This window comes from Chlorocebus sabaeus, chromosome 1 (assembly GCF_047675955.1).
Source record: "Chlorocebus sabaeus isolate Y175 chromosome 1, mChlSab1.0.hap1, whole genome shotgun sequence".
Classification (NCBI taxonomy): domain Eukaryota; kingdom Metazoa; phylum Chordata; class Mammalia; order Primates; family Cercopithecidae; genus Chlorocebus; species Chlorocebus sabaeus.
Genome location: NC_132904.1, coordinates 56,392,201 through 56,409,821, shown reverse-complemented (window position 1 = coordinate 56,409,821; position 17,621 = coordinate 56,392,201). Strand labels below are relative to the sequence as shown.

At 38.0% G+C, this 17,621-nt stretch overlaps 1 protein-coding gene across 12 annotated transcripts in view; it reads right to left on the bottom strand.

Annotated features, from left to right (window-relative positions):
- STK33 (serine/threonine kinase 33) overlaps positions 1-17,621 on the bottom strand; it is a 270,185-nt gene that overhangs the window by 130,016 nt on the left and 122,548 nt on the right. For 7 of the 12 annotated variants that reach the window (XR_012093839.1, XR_012093837.1, XR_012093833.1 and 4 more), the window contains exons 3-5: positions 11,686-12,071; positions 10,158-10,271; positions 1,356-1,469 (exon numbers count right to left, since the gene is read on the bottom strand). Coding sequence is in view for 6 of the 12 variants with exons in the window: in XM_008007679.3 (XP_008005870.3) it covers positions 1,356-1,469; positions 10,158-10,271; positions 11,686-11,910 (453 nt within the window). In the remaining 6 variants the exon portion in view is untranslated. The remainder of the gene's footprint in view (positions 1-1,355; positions 1,470-10,157; positions 10,272-11,685; positions 12,072-17,621) is intronic. The other 5 variants (XM_073018647.1, XM_073018648.1, XR_012093836.1 and 2 more) reach the window with 3 other exon arrangements.

Sequence of the window (17,621 nt, the reverse complement as noted above, 5' to 3'; positions counted from 1 at the left end):
AGAGTTTGTGCTCCTATGAGAATCTAATGCCACCACTGATATGACAGGAGGCAGAGCTCAGGTGGTGATGCTCACTCGCCTGCTGCTCACCTCTTGGTGTGGAGCCTGGTTCCTAACAGGCCATGAACAGGTACCAGTCCAAGACCTGGGGGCTGGGGACCCTCGACCTAAAGGATCAAGAGAAATAGTGACTGTGAGGAGTGAAATTTTTGTCTAGACTAGATATGGAAAGTTACCCCAATTTCTCCTAATATCCATCTCGATTCTGTTTCTCTCCCCTTCCCAAATGGCTTGACCTGAATATAACACAATATTACACTATTCACCTCATATACTGACTATATAGTTTTATCTTACTATCTTATGGTCTCACAAACTCTCAACATAAATACGAATATGAAAGATTATTAATTCCTAAAGTTGCAAGTAGGCATGATAGTTACATAACCAAAAACTGAACCCCTAACCCTACCTAACACCAAAGCAGCAAAGGAAATAATATCTCAGGTAGCACTTAGGATGCTACCTATGGTTCTAAAGAATTCTAATATTTTCTAGAAAGGCTCTTAATCCCTTTATTAAGATTGATATGTTACCTTACTAAACATTAGGGAGAAATGGTACGTAATTTGCTACAGTTTGTTTTAAATAATACATAAAACCTACCATTTTGTTTTTTAAATGTGATATTTATCATCACAAATCCTAGGGGACAACACCATAATGTTGTTTGGTTTTTCCCAGGCACAGAAATGCAAAAGGTTGATGAAATCATCAGGTGTCAAGTCTGAGGTCTCAGACTTTATCATCAAGAGAAGCCCAGTCGTTTCCCAGTTCGAGAGGAAATCTAGTGAGGAGTGCAGCAGATAAAAGAGCATAACGTAGATAGTTGAAGCAAAAAGTGATTCAACGTGAAAGAGCAGGCAGGATGAACAAACAGAATTAGCTAACAGTGAGGGAATGAAAGCAGAGGATAGGAGAAAAGTATATCAAAACAACATCAGGACAGAGTATCAGCACTTCTAGCTAAGATATCTCTAGCCCACAGCCCTGTGCCTACAGATACTGAGAACCAGCCCTTATCTTCAGCATACTCTGGTAAAATTTACCTATTTTTTGTTATATTGGTTATATTATTCCTTCCATTTGTTTTTTCCAGGCAGCACTTGCCTGCTCGAGTTCAGAAACTAGTCCCTTTCCAGGAGGCTAGAGAAATGCCATGCTTCTCCAGGGGATCAGCCCAGGCTGGGACCTCGGGGTGAGAGGCAGCTTGTGTTAGTGTGAAAAGCTGTACTGCCCACACCCACCCTGCACTAACACTGTGCCCTCAGTAGGATGCTGCTAATGAGCCTTACCTTTTCTTTGTTCACTTTTTTAATTGCCCACTTCGTTTCTGTTTCCTTGTCTGTCGCTTCAATGACCATTCCAAAGCTCCCTTTTCCCAATATTCTTCCAAAGGTATAGATTTCCTGGAGGAAAAAAAAAAAGAGTTCTTTGTCTCTCTATGCCATTCAACAGTTATTAAAAATGAATGGCCGGGCGCGGTGGCTCATGCCTGTAATCCCAGCACTTTGGGAGGCCAAGGCGGACAGATCACGAGGTCAGGAGATCTAGACCATCCTGGCTAAAGCGGTGAAACCCCATCTCTACTAAAAATACAAATAATTAGCCGGGCGTGGTTGCGGGCGCCTGTAATCCCAGCTACTCAGGAGGCTGAGGCAGGAGAATGGCAAGAACCTGGGAGGCGGAGCTTGCAGTGAGCCGAGATGGCGCCACTGCACTCCAGCCTGGGTGACAGAGCGAGACTCTGCCTCAAAAAAAAAAAAGAAAAAAGAACATATAATACTGACAGATACTCACCCAAGGGAAAAGAGATTCTGCTCCAAGTTAAAATCAAATAGAAGACACTACATATTTTCTCCAATATTAATAAACACATCTTAACCAAAAATAAGTGTTGATGAATTTTATTAAGTGTCCTTTGGAAGAAAACCATAAAAATCCTAATGGTGAAATGTGGAAAAACTCAAAAGTATAAAAATGAATCTCTTTCAAACTATAATATATTAATGAAGTATCTTCATAGGAAAAAGGAGAAATGGAGTACTAATATATATACATAAGTGTGTGCAGACATAAAATACACTCACGCCAAAAAATCCCAAATCTCTGAGAGCTGTACTACAAAATCAACACATAGTAACTACTGAACAAATGTTTCCTTATTTAACAACTAATGCTTTTCCTTTATCTTATTAAAAATCACTTTTGTTTTATTCCTTTTGCTTTAGAAAAAGCAGTATGTGACAAAAATTTCAACACAGATCAGCACTGAGAAAAAAAATAACCACTACTCATGAAACCATCATCCAAACCAAGAATCCATCCTCTTATCATTTAACTTCTACCTACAAAGAAATACATTGGTTTTGCCAACACCACCATTTTGGTTTGCATTGTAAATAATAAACAGCTAACTCATTTACTCTTTCATTTCTTGTAAATTTGGTTTTGGGGGAGTCAGTCTCCCCGATTCAAATCAACTCCAGGGAATTAACAAGAGTTTCTGGACCCATCATGCATAGGAACCAGAACATGGGAGAGCAGCTGAACTAATGCCACTAGGTAATGCCCTGGTTGGATCAGCTAGTCAAAGCCTTCCATAGAAATGCCACTCTCAAAATGCCACTCTCTCTCTCTCTGTGTGATCACTTTCACGTTCACCATGTGTATCAGTCCGTTTTCATAATGCTGATAAAGACATACCCGACACCGGGCAATTTACAAAAGAAAGATAACTTGCAGTTCCACATGACTGGGGAGGCTTCACAATCATGGCAGAAGGCAAGGAGGAGCAAGTCACATCTTACATGGATGGAAGCAGGCAAAGAGAGGGCTTGTACACAGAAACTCCCATTTTTAAAACCATCAGATCTCATGAGACCCATTCACTATCATGAGAACAACATGGAAAAGACCCACCCCTGTGATTCAATCATCTCCCACTGGTTCCCTCCCATGACACATGGGAATTATGGGAGCTACAAGATGAAATTTGGGTGGGGACACAGAGCCAAACCATATCATTCCAACTCTGGCCCTTCCCAAATCTCATAACTTCACATTTCAAAACCAATCATGCCTTCCCAACAGTCCCCCAAAGTCTCAACTCATTTCAGCATTAACTCAAAAGTCCACATCTAAGACAAGGTAAGTCCCTTCTGCCTATGAGCCTGTAAAATCAAAAGCAAGTTAGTTACTTCCTAGATACAATGGGGGTATAGGCACTGGGTAAATAATGGTCATTACAAATGGGAGAAATTGGCCAAAACAAAAAGGCTACAGGCCCCATGCAAGTCCGAAATCCAGTGGGGCAGTCAAATCTTAAAGCTCCAAAATGATCTCCTTTGACTCCATGTCTCATATCCAGGTCACGCTGAAGCAAGAGGTAGGTTCCCATAGTCTTGGGCAGCTCTGTCTGTGTAGCTTTGCAGGGTACAGCCTCCCTCCTGGCTGCTTTCACAGGCTGACATTGAGTGTCTGTGGCCTTTCCAGGTGCATGGTGCAAGCTGTCGGTGGATCTACTATTCTGGGGTCTGGAGAATGGTGGCCCTCTTCTCACAGCTCCACTAGGCAGTGCCCCAGTAGGGAATCTGTGTGGGGGTTCCCACCCCATATTTCCCTTCTGCACTTCCCTAGAAGAGGTTCTCCCTGAGGATCCTGCTCTTGTGGCAAACTTCTGCCTCGGCATTTCCATATATCTTCTGAAATCTAGATGGAGGTTCCCAAACCCTAATTCTTGACTTCTGTGCACTTGCAGACTCAACACCACATGAAAGTAGCCAAGGCTTGAGGCTTGCAGCCTCTGAGGCCACAGCCCAAGTTCTATGTTGGGCCCTTTCAGCCATGGCTGGAGTGGCTAGAATGCAGGGCACCAAGTCCCTAGGCTGCACACAGCATGGGAATCCTTGGCCCAGCCCATGAAACCACTTTTTCCTCCTAGTACTCTGGGTAATGGGAGGGGCTGCTGTGAAGACCTCTGACATGCCCTGGAGACATTTTTCTCATTGTCTTGGGGATTAACATTTGGCTCTGGTTACTTACGCAAATTTCTGCAGCCAGCTTGAATTTCTCCTCAGAAAATGGGATTTTCTTTTCTATTGCATTTTCTATCGCAGGCTGCAAGTTTTCTAAATTTTTATGCTCTGCTTCTCTTATAAAACTGAATGCCTTTAACAGCACCCAGCTTACCTCTACAATGCTCTGCTGCTTAGAAAGTTCTTCCACCTGATACCCTAAATCATCTCTCTCAAGTTTAAAGTTCCACAAATCTCTAAGGCAAGTGCAAAATGCTGCCAGTCACTTTAATAAAACATAACAAGAGTCACCTTTACTCCAGTTCCCAACAAGTTCCTCATCTCCATCTGAAACCACCTGAGCCTGAATTTCATCGTCCATATCATTATCAGCATTTTGGTCAAAGACATTCAACAAGTCTCCAGGGAGCTCCAAACTGTCCCACATTTTCCTGTCTTGTTCTGAGCCCTCCAAATTGTTCCAACCTCTGCCTGTTACCCAGTTCCAAAGTCACTTCCGGCCGGGTGCGGTGGCTCATGCCTGTAATCCCAGTATTTGGGAGGCCGAGGCAGGCAGATTATGAGGTCAGGAGATCTAGACCATCCTGGCCAACATGGTGAAACCCCGTCTCTAACAAAAATACAAAAATTAGCTGGGTGTGGTGGCCTGTGCCTGTAATCCCAGCTACTCAGGAGGCTGAAGCATGAGAATAGCTTGAACCCAAGAGGGGAAGGTTGCAGTGAGCTGAGACTGCACCACTGCACTTCAGTCTGGCGACAGAGCAAGATTCCATCTCAAAAAAAAAAAAAAAAAAGTCACTTCTACATTTGTGGGTATATTTTAGGCAGCACCCCACTCCTGGTACCAATTTACTGTATTTGTCCATTTTCACACTGCTGATAAAGACATACCCGAGACTGGGCAATTTACAAAATAAAAAGGTTCATTGGACTTAAGAGTTCCACATGGCTGGGGAGGCCTCACAATCATGGCAGAAGGCAAGGAGGAGCAAGTCACGTCTTACATGGATGGAAGCAGGCAAAGAGAGGGTCTGTGCAGAGAAACTCCCATTTTTAAAACCATCAGATTTTATGAGATCCAGTCACTATCATAAGAACAACACGAGAAAAACCTGCCCCCATGATTCAATCATCTCCCACAGGGTCCCTCCCATTACAAGTGGGAATTATGGGAGCTACAAGATGAGATTTGGGTGGGGACACAAAACCAAACCATATCACCATGCAACAGGTAAATGAGAGGCTTGTCTTTGCATTTTCTAATGCGTACATTCCTTTCTTTTGTAACAGAAAATTCAATGCCCAACTAATTACCTCCTTCATGAAGGGTTTCTTTGTTTCACACAATTGTGTCTGTTCTGTTATTTTTATTCCTATCACCATTTATACATTGGTCCTCAAACAATATTATTGCTTTTTTGTTTACAAACCTTTTGGCTCATTTCTTTTCTTCCAAGACAGTCTAAAAGCTCCTAAAGGAGCTGTTTCTTTTGTATCTCTTAAAAAAACCTAACTCCTCTCTCTTCCTTGATACCACTTAATAGCACATAATAGAATTAAAGTCAGAAAACTTAGATAATTATAAAATAGTACAAAACATAATTTTATTTTTATATTTATATGCAACTCTCAATTATATACAGAGATACTTCAGAGATATTGTGTATTCAGTTCCAGACCACCACCATAAAGCAAAAATTTCAATAAAGCATATAAAAGTTATGTTTACACTATATTATAATCTATTAACTGCAATAGCATTATGTCTAAAAATGTACACAAAATTTTAAAATGCTGTATTGCAAAAAAAATGCTAACAAACATAACAATGCAGTTGTAATCTTTTTGCTGGTGGAGGGTCCTGCCTCCATGTAGATGACCAATGACTGATTAGGGTAGTGATGGCTGAAGACTGGAATGGCTGTGGCAATTTCTAAAAATAAGACAACCATGAAGTTTGGTGCATCAACTGACTCTTCCTTTCATAAAATATTTCTCTGTAGCATGTGATGCTGCTTGAGAGCATTTTATTCACAGCAGAACTTCTTTCAAAACTGAAACCAGTGCTCTCAAACCCCGTCACTGCTTTATCAACTATGTTTATGTAATATTTTAAATTTTGTTGTCATTTCAAAAATGTTCACAGCATCTTCACCCGGAGTATATTCCATCTCAAGAAATCACTTTCTTTGCTCATCCGTAAGAAGCAATTCTTCACTCATTCATGTTTTATCATAAGACTGCAAAAAGTCAGTCCCATCTTCAGGCTCCACTTCTAGTTCTCTTATTGTTTCCATTATATCTATAGTTACTTTATCCACTTAAGACTTGAACCCTTCAGTCATCCATGAGGGTGGGAATCAATGTTTACCAGACTCCATTAATGTTGATATTTTGACCTTCTCTCATGAATCACAAACGTTCTTAATGGTTTCTAGCATGATGAATCCTTTCCAAAAGATTTTCAACTTAATCTGCCCAGATCCATCACTATCTGTAGCAGATATAACCTTATGAAATTTATCTCTTAAATAATAAGGCTACGAAATGGAAATCACTTTGATCCATGGGCTACAGAATGAACGTTGTGTTAGCAGGCATGAAAACAACATCCATTTTGTACATCTCCATTAGAGCTTTTAGGTGACCAGGTGCATTGTCAATGAGCAGTAATATTTGGAAAGGAGACTTTTTTTCTGAGCAGTAGGTCTCAAATGTGGGCTTAAAATTTCAGTAAATCATGCTATAAGCAACATTCAGGCTTTGTTGTTCTATTTAAAGAGCACAGGCAGAGTAAATTTAGCATAAATTCTTAAGGCCCTAGGAATTTCAAAATGGTAAATGAGCACTGGCTTCAACTTAAAGTCACCAGCTTCATTAGCCACTAACAGGAGAGTTAGCCTATCCTTTGGGGCTGTGAAGCCAAACATTGATTTCTCCTCTCTAGCTATGAAAGGATTAGTTAGCATCTTCTTCCCATATAAGGCTTAAATCAGTTGTTTAGTGTAGCCACCTTCTATCAATGGTCTTAGCTAGATCTTCTGGATAACTTGCTGCAGCGTCTACATCAGCACTGGCTGCTTCCACCTTGCACTTGTATGTTATAGAGACAGTGACTTTCCTTAAACCTCCTGAACCAATATGTGCTAGCTTCAAGTTTTTCTCCTACAACATCCTCACTTCTCTCCCCTTCACAAAACTGAAAAGAGTTAGGGCCTTGCTCTGGATTAGGCTTTGGCTTAAGCGAATGTTGTGCTTGGTTTGGTCTTCTTCCAAATCACTCAAACTTTCTCCATATCAGCAACAAAGCTGTTTTGCTTATCAGTCATGTGTTCACTGGAATAGCACTTTTAATTTTATTCAACGACTTTTCTTTTGCATTAAAAACTTGGTTAACTGGTGCAAGAGGCCTAGCTTTTAGCCTATCTTGGCCTTCAACATGCCCTCCTCATTAGGCTTAATCATTTCTGGATTTTGATTTAAAGCAAAAGACATGTAACTCTTCCTTTTGCTTGAAACACTATTGGGTTATTAATTGTCCTGACTTTAATATTGTCTCTCAGGGACTAGGAAGGGCCAAGGAGAGGGAGAGAGATGGAAGAATGGTCAGTCACTGGAGCAATCAGAATGCACACAACATTTATTAAGTGTGCCATCTTATATGGGTGCAATTTGTGACACCCCCAAACAAGTACAATAGTAACATCAAAAATCACAGATCATAGATCACAATAGATACAATAATGAAGAAAAAGTTTGAAATACTGTGAGAATTACCAAAATGTGACACAAAGGCACAAAATGAGCATAAGCTGTTGGAAAAATGGCACCAACAGACTTGCTTGACACAGTTGCCAAACCTCCAAATTTGTAAAAGATGCAAGATTGCAGAGTGCAATAAATCAAAGCACAATATGATGAAGTATGCTTATATCTTATAAAGTGAGTTAAATCTCAACTAAAATGGTCATTTACCCTTTTCGCATTTACAAAATAATCTCTTCATAACCATTTCCCCAATTTTTCTTGTCCTTTAAAAGTTAAACTTTCATTTTCTCTCTAAATGGAACCACAATTTGAAGACAGTACTTCAATACTGTTTAAATACGAATTCTAAAATGAGAAATGGCCAACTAGTTTTTTATAAACTAATCACTTTGTTCAACTAACTGCTTTGATATTAACACATGGTGATGAAGGAGAAAATAGTTTATTATTTCTAATAATTGTGTAAGGATGTTATTAAAATGATAATGTAGATCTATTTTTATTGACACAGAAGTCCATGACATAGTGTACAGTGTGAAAAGCATATAAGATATGATTTCATGATGAAAATGTATGTATGCGGAGGTGCTTACATGGATATCTGGGAAAATGTTCATCTAAATATTAAAAGTAGTTATGTAAGGGTAATAGAATCGTGGATGCTTGTAATTTCCTTCTTTATACTCTTCTGAAATGTTTAAAATATTTAAAATGAGCCTATTTTATGGGGGAATAGAAGCTTTAACTTCAGCTACACCAGGTTAAGGTTACTTCTTTAAAATACGTATATATATTTGAAATATCCCCTAATTTAAAACAGGAAAAATGTTAAAGAAAAATAAAACAAAACTAGTACATGCATAGAAAAAGTGAAGGTAATAATTTTTAAATTGGTTATATCTGGTTGATGATTTTTATTTTCTCCACACTTCTATTTGCCTAATTTTTCACAATGAACACATTTTGCTTTTATAAAAGCTCTTAAGACTAAATTTGTTATTTCTTTATTTTATTGTTTTTGGAGACAAGGTCTCACTCTGTCACCCAGGCTAGAATGCAGCAGTATGATCATAGCTCACTGCAGCTTCAAACTTCTGGGCTCAAGTGATACTCACATCTCACCATCCCCGCAGCAGCCAGGACTACAGTTGCATGCCACTATACCTTGCTAATTTTTTAAAAAAAATTTTGTAGAGAGGAAGTTTTGCTGTGTTGCCCAGTCTGGTCTCAAACTCTTGGCATCAAGTGATCCTCCTTCCTCAGCCTTTCAAAATGCTGGGATAACAGGCATGAATCATCATGCCTGGCCCAAGACTAAATTTAAAACTTGGTAAATTTGTCTGTGTGTGTTGTAAGTACAGGCCTTTAATTAAAGGGGAGAAATTTAAACTTTTCAAGTCAGAGTTTCTCAGGCCAGGCAGCTTTTCTAAGCACTTCATGTAAGTTGCCAAATATCTTTTAAAATAAGTTTTGACGTCAGGCTTGATCATTTCTAGCTTTTGATTTAAAGAGAAAGACATGCAACTCTCCCTTTCATGTGACCACTATAGGATTAATAATTGGCCTAATTTCAATATTTTTGTGTATCAGGCACTAGGGAGGCCAAAGGAGAGGGAGAGAGATGAAGAGTGGTCAGTCAGCTGAGCAATCAGAACATAAACATTTATTAAGTATACCATCTTAAATGGGTGCAATTTGTGGTGCCCCAAAGCAATTTAAATGGTAACATTAATGCAATTTTCTTCTTTTTGTGGTTGTTCTTACTGCAGTTTCTTTAATGTAAAAACACACATTTTAATTTTTTATTGTTCTAATATTTAATTCATATTTTATATAATAATTTGGATCCTGGAAAAATAATATTGGTATTTATCCAATCACAGGATGGAAAAGATGGAGGAGCTCACGAGGGAGATTCTGGCCTCACTATCAAGGAAGTGAACAGCCAAACTAACTAAAATCATCTAGTCCTTTTCTGCATCATGAAAAGGTCTAAACAAAGACTCCATTATTGTTTTCAGCAATGGCCAAGACCTGAAGATGAAACTATCCTCATTTTATCTAATGAAAATGTTCTCTGCTTTAATTAAAATCCACTTGGTCCTCCATAAACAGAAAATAATTAATCTGTATTTTCTTTAGTAAAAATGTTACCATACTTGAAAATGGTATGTTTCCTCTTTTCTTTACTTCCTTTCTTTAGAGATTTATTTTTAAATCATTTTTTTCCATTAACCATTGACTTAGAAGAAACTTGAAAGTTCACAGTAGCTTCATTTGCTTTCTATATACCTCAATAGCAGCTCCATTCTCAATCCTTATGTGAGGAACTTTCCCTTCTATAAAGTTGCCCCGACCCCACTGTTGTTGAGATGCTTTTCTCTCTACATTTGAGGTTCTTGAGGGCTGGAATCAAAAAAAAATTAATAAAAAAACAACAACTTTAAGATGTAATATTCTTGGTTGACAAAGAATCCTAATTTAGATAATCTGGTAACTCCTTAACGTGTGCCATGTTTACTACGCACAAGATTGTTTACTATCTTTTTCAAATTCTAAGCCCTACGCAATTCATTGGCTCATTAGGTTAAAGGAGACCTTAAGAAGTTATTCAATCCAATCCCCTGAATCCAGGAAAGTCTACATGATAACCAGCACAGCAGATTCATCAAAGTTTACCTAGTCATTCTCTGAAATCAAAGAAAGCAACTTTATAGCTTTCTCAATCACTCTCCTTTCACAATTTAACAACCATCTCAAATAGCTTATACATAAATTATTGGCCACTCAAAAATATGCTTTGAGTGAAAATAACATAGTAACAACTCACTCTGAGACATCCATATAGCAGTAACTATATGGTAACACAAATCAGAAATAACAGTCAAGGGAGAACATATGAAGAAGGTACAATTTTGAGGAATGGGAACCTGACTTTTCTTAGGCTTATTGCTCTCTGTCTCCAAAGTTGTGCTGTATCAACCACAATCTTACATACTGCCTATTCTATATAAAGATGAGTATGGCCAGGCACAGTGGCTCATGCCTGTAATCTCAGCACTTTGGGAGGCCGAGGTGGGTGGATCACATGAGGTCGGGAGTTCGAGACCAGCCTGACCAACATGGAGAAACCCCCCCTCTCTACTAAAAATACAAAAAATTAGCTGGGCATGGTGGCACATGCCTGTAATCCCAGCTACTCAGGAGGCTGAGGTAGGAGAATCACTTGAACTCAGGAGGCAGAAGTTGCGGTGAGCTGAGATCATGCCATTGCATTCCAGCCTGGGCAACAAGAGCAAAAGTCTATCCCAAAAAAATTTTTTTAAAAGATGAATACATCGAAATCAGTACAACTGGGTAGCCACAGATTATTTGTAACTAATGCAAACTGATTTTGTTAAGTATAGTTCATATTCCACCGAGACAACCACGACTTAAATAACAAAGCCATAACTACCCTTTACTTAACCACAACCATAAATCTCATTCTTCATCAGCTGAAGAAAATACTCAAAAATTCAGATTTAATTCAACTTGAAAACCAATTTATTTCTGCATAAACCATTAAAAAAAAGAAGTGGGGATAACATGTTTAATTACCTTGTGTCCTGAGAAATAACTAATTTGGGCAGTGGTTGGAAACATAATATAACAAGTTACTAACCAAATTTACTCACCTCTTCTGTGAGAAAGAAATGTTTAATAGTAATGAAGGCAATGAATTAACTAACAAGAACTCATGGGATATGGATGAAGCTAGGAGTGCCATCAGGGAACAGGATGTCAACTTGTGCTTAGATGTGGAATCTTTGATATTTACCAAATCTTTTCCAGAGGTTATGTCTCTGTTGATACTTTTTTCTTTTTTTCTCTCCAGTGAAATTAAAGACTCTGCACTACCAATGCTTGACGTCTGTGACATTTCCACCACTAAAACTGGAGGAACCCTTGTTTTGCTGGAACACACACAAAGTACATCTTTCTGAGAAGCAGATGAACAGTAAGGGCATTCTATGGATTTTTTATATAAGTCACTATCAGCCATTTGTTTAAGTCTGCAACAAAAGCAGCTTTAAAAATCCTTCCACTGTTTGAGGAAGAAAACCAGAAAAGAAAGGATAAGGTAGTTGATGGTGAAAACTGTAACTTCGAACTGGTGAAGTCCTTAAGTTAAGGATGCACTAGACACATATTCACACGTGAGAGCTGCAGAAAGAAAAGAAATCACCATTTAGATAAATTCTTATCCTATCACCATCCTGGAAATCAGAGAAAAGCTAGCAACTAGCACTAGAAGCATCCTGTATAGACATGAAAAGGACAAAATAGGACCACAAAACTGCTGAAAAGCATGGTCTAAAACAGCATCTTATCAAACTGCAGTAGTGGGTTATGAAATCCATTTTGTGGGTTGATATCACTTTTTAAAAATAAAGTAGAATCAAATAGATAATAGAATATTTAGCATACCTCCTTGGAAATTTCTGTGAAACTTTTAATTAGACAGATATGTATGTATAGAGTGCGTGTGTCCGTGTGTACTTGATCACAGTATGAAATATATTTCTTAATGTCGGTTTTGGTTTTTTAAAAGGTTTAATATATTGGTGTTAAACACACATTACTATGGTTTCAAATTTTAAACCTTAATCTATTTATTATTAGAGCAAGTTCCTACTACATACTTTACAAAGGAGTGAATAATTCACTTTTTATAAAATTAGCTAATTCTAAAAGTTTAAGTATCCTCATAAGTATCCTCATTTTTATATTGAGCAAAAACAAAAATGAGTGGGTGCTACTTTTCCCTGAGCCTAAAATAAGTATGGCAGCATTTTACTTAACTAGGACCACTGGCAGCTGCATAGTGGCAAGTTGGAAAGATCTCATTTGAGGAGGAAGAAAAATACACTCTGCGGTACATATAAAGGAGTACCTTGAGAAACTTCCAGAAGTAATTGGGAGCACATTATTATAGTTTTATGCTATACCATTTCAAATAGTCTTTAAAAGTAGATTTTGTAGTCATAGATTGATAAAGCTGGGGATATATGCAATATACCGTTATCCTTTGAACTGGAATAAACTTGACTAGAATAGGAAATTAAATATATTTATTTCATTAAAGAAATAGTTGGTTTTCTAATCAGAAAGCTGTGCTGACTTTTATCCAATCCTTATCTATTGTGATTGGCAGGAAAATCTGCCAGGCCCATAGGATTTTATAAAAGATACTGCTAGTAGTTTACCTAAAAGTTGTCCTCCCATTCTTTCTTATGAACAAAATTCTGATTTTCTTTGGGGCAGCAATATGCTCATTAACATCCTACATTTCCGGGCTTCTCTTTCAGATTGGGGTAGCCATGTGACTTATGGCCATTAAGCTTAATAGAATGCAGGCAAAGCTGCACTTACAAGAAAATTTATACTCTTAAACCTTTATTAAAATCAGAGGAGAAAGGATAAAAATATACTAAGTGTGCAGTCAAATCTAAAAGATAGAAAAACATAATTAAAGAGCAAGATTAAGAAACAGAAATGACAAAGAAATTTTCTTGAATTTTGTCTATAAGGTCCCAAATAAATGGACTCTTCACTACCTCTCAGTTTTCATATCTCCTCTCTCTCAGATACAGTAGTCTCTTGCTGCTCCCCTAATATGCCAAGTATACTCCCTTCTCAAGGCTTTGTCCTTCTGCTTCCTCTGCCTGGGATGCTTTTCCCTCAAACATTCACACAGTTTGCTCCCGTGCTTCACTGTGCCTTCTGCTCAGTTGAAAGGCTTTCCTAACCACATCATCTAAAACAACAAGCCCATGCTCTCCGCCCCTTACCTTGCTTTACTTTTCTTCATGCCACTTATCATTTCACTCAGGAAGTTTCATAGCAGAGTCCTCTCCTACTTTTACTGAACAGATGATTCTCATATAAATGGTTTCAGAGCATACAAAGCCACCCAGTTCATTTTATTCACTTAGAATAACCAAAATCTGACCATGGTAAGTGTTCCCCAAAAGGGGGATTTAGAGGTCAATCTCATTTGTGAATAGATTTTAAAACCCCAGGTAATGTGTACAGTGTATTATAAGATTATTAAATAGAATTTAATAATAGATAAGTCAGCCCAATAAATATGACCTTTCATCAAAGTGGTGGAAAAAAAATTTCTATTGTGATTAAAACTTATAATGGAGAGTATGGGGACAGGTACATTAAAAGTGCCCTCCAGACAGGCAGAGGAAGAAAAGAATGCAACTGATGCCACTCAAAACACACACACACACACACCCCTCTTATAAACACTTAACCTGGTTTTTCAAGAATATGTAGCAAGACAAAGAAAATTCAGAATGTACCCGTATCACTTTGCAAAATGATTTAACTTCAGACCTAGAAGAAAATGTTTTGCATTTCAGGTTAAGTATAAAACCTATAACCATCAATGACTCAGAGCAGTGGAGTAGATCTGCAAATAATAGGCTTTCTGTTTGGGAAAAATAGTGCTTTCTCTCTGCAGGTGTAGAGAAGTCCCATGTCAGATGTGTAAAATATCATTTTTTGCATACATTAAGAATACTGACTTTATGGTACTTTTTATAAGAAACTGTAAGAAGCATTTGTAACGTACAGTTTTATTTAACTGCAGTTGAGTTCCTTCATGATAAACTGTACTCCTAAAAGCATACTTACCATATCCTTCAAGGTTTACAAATATATATATATTCACAAATTTTCAACGGAATCTTTAAATATTAAAATTTTCATTTTAAGGTAGATTTTGGGAGATCTAAAAACAGCTATTCTTTTCTTAGCTTTGTTCAGAAAGCATTTCCTTTAATTTTCATCAATTTTTCAATAAGTCATTATTGCATCACTGACATTGTCATAGACTTCTGAGTACTTTCTCGCTCCAGCCTTCTGATTTATCAGTTGCCTTAGAAGTACTCGGTAGCTATAGTCATAAAGCACAGGAATTTTTTCTATTACTCACTGAGAAGTTTCATTTTTGCTCTCCAGTCTACCAAGCCCTACATTTGCCAAAGTAATGTTCTACTTTCTCACCACAGCAATTCTAAAACAATAGGTTGAATAGCTGCATGCAAAATTTCTTGACAAGAATTAGATTTCAAATTTAACTTCTTTTTGCCCGGCTGAATTCTAATTATTTTAGCTTAAACAAAAACCAAGATAGAACAAATGTTTACTCACATTTATTTCTTTCTCATTTACGAATTGATCTGAAAGATTTGTTACTAAAACAAATCTACTATCTCACAGGACAAATGATGTCACTCATATTTTAGAGGCTTAAAATTAGTCAAGTATTGCAAACTTATGTAAACACAAAGATTAATAGCTCTTTTTCTGTAGAACCATGTAATTATCTTTAAACAGGACTTTAGATATAAAAATATGTATTACAAAACCAAAGAATCTTCTAACACAATAATGGTTCTTTGTGTCTCCAAAGATTGGACATACATAGGAATCGGACATAATGTAAGTAAATAAAATAAGTTCAAATCATGTCAATTTTTAACTAACACATGAGCCTTCCTTTGGCTAAAGGTTTTCATTTTATTTTTAGAACTAAGGCAAGTCAATAAAACAACTCTGATACCAAAAATCTCTGAGCTTTTATTTAATCATAAAAAGGTCTCTTACATATTGGCCCTAGAAGATACACTTATAGCAATTTCCTCAAGAAAATGAACACAAGAATGGTTTTATAAGATATAACTAGCTACAATTTTCTTCTCCAAAAGCAATTTTTAAAGTTTTCTTTACTAAGACTGTGTCTACAAGAAACCTAAATAGTCAATTCAGTCAAAAATATGTTTTATTCAAGTAAAGGGAAAAAAAAAACTTATGGATTGTCTGACATTCTGCAGACCAAACCAAATGACTGACTGCTTTTGTAACATGTTTACAAAGCCTAAAGAAGGGCCCAATGAGTTTTCTAGTTCATATTGCCATATTTTAAGGAAGACTAGCACTTGCTTATTATTTTCATTAAGGGCATGATTAGGAAAATGAGTCTGTATTGTCTTATAAAAGGATTTACAGTATATTTAAAATTTACATTATTTCAGAATTTTAAAAAATGTTTGACTGGTGTTTGCTTTAATTTTTCCTTTCTATTTTGATTTGCATGATGTTCCTCACTGATTAAGCTATAATACGGAAGGACAGTCTTAAATGTGGCCCCTATACTGACAGTTAAAAGCGAGAACAGAGGTCAGGTGGTGGCTCACGCCTACAATCCCAGCACTTTGGACGGCTGATGCGGGTGGATCACGAGGTCAGGAGATCAAGACCATCCTGACCAACATGGTGAAAACCCATCTCTACTAAAAATACAAAAATTAGCCAGGTGTGGTGGCATGCACCTGTAATCCCAGCTACTAGGGAGGCTGAGGCAGGAGAATTGTTTGAACCCAGAAGGTAGAGATTGCAGTGAGCCAAGATTATGCCACTGCACTCCAGTCTGGCAACGGAGCTAGACTCTGTCTCAAAAAAAAAAAAAAGGGTGAAAACAGAAATTGCAGTTCAGAGACAGTGGATAAACCAGGAAACCCTCTCCCCGATTCTCGCCTGTTGATATCAGTCTTTTCTCCCTCTCCATTATAAGCAACCAGAAGCTGGCCGGGCACAGTGGTTCACACCTATAATCCCAACACTTTGGGAGGCAGAGGCAGGCCGATCACTTGCAGTCAGGAGTTCGAGACCAGCCTGGCCAACATGGTGAAACCCCGTCTCTACAAAAAATACAAAAATTAGCCAGTCGTGGTAGTGTGCTCCTGTAGTCCCAGCTACTCAGGAGGCTGAGGTGGGAAAATCGCTTGAACCCAGGAGGCAGAGGTTGCAGTGAGCTGAGATCATACCACTGTATTCTAGCCTGGGTAACAGAGCGAGACTCTGTCTCAAAAAAAATAACAAACACAAAACTAAGCAACCGGAAGCCAAGGACCTTTCTCCAACACAGGCCCTTCCTTGTACATCATAGGCACTCAGTGAAAATTTTTGGGTGGTGATTTTGTGGAAAAGAGCCAGAATCATAAATTACTTAGTTACAAAAACAGGCAGGAATATAGGAAAAGTTGTCAAAGAAATGAGGGGATCACATGGAGAAGAGATATCTCAAGGGGAATGTGAGAGCTCTCTTCACATTTCTGAAGAAGATAAGGCATACAGGATTAGACTTCTGTGTGATTTGAAGAGAGAGTGGGTGCCAATTTCCATCTAATATAAAGGGCTTCCTGACATTTATAGCCGTCAAAGATAAAAGGAAAGACTATCTCGGTGACTACAAGTGTTTGAGTAGAGGCTGGAGTGTCAGTTGGAAGAAGGGAAGCAATGGGGGAATTTAAGCACAGACTAGGACGTATTGAGGTTCCTTCTACCCCTAAAATTATATGAAGATGAATCACTCCCAACGATCATCCGAGATGTAGCAGACATTTAAAGGAATGGAAGTGGCATTGTTCCTCACCTCCACTGTGGAGATTTCAATATTATAATGGGGATCCAGATCAGACCAAACCAGTCACAGCCCTAAAATTCACCTCAGTCAACGTGAACTCCACCTGTAACAGATCAGCATTATTGGAATTTATCCTGGGGTGGGGAGGGGCATAGTAAGATGCCGGGCGGGGGGGAGATGAGCCAGAAGGTTGGATGTGCTAAGAAGTAGTGGCCCTGCCTAGAAAAGAAAAAGATAAAAAACAGAAGAAAAAATATTATAAGAAAAAGGAA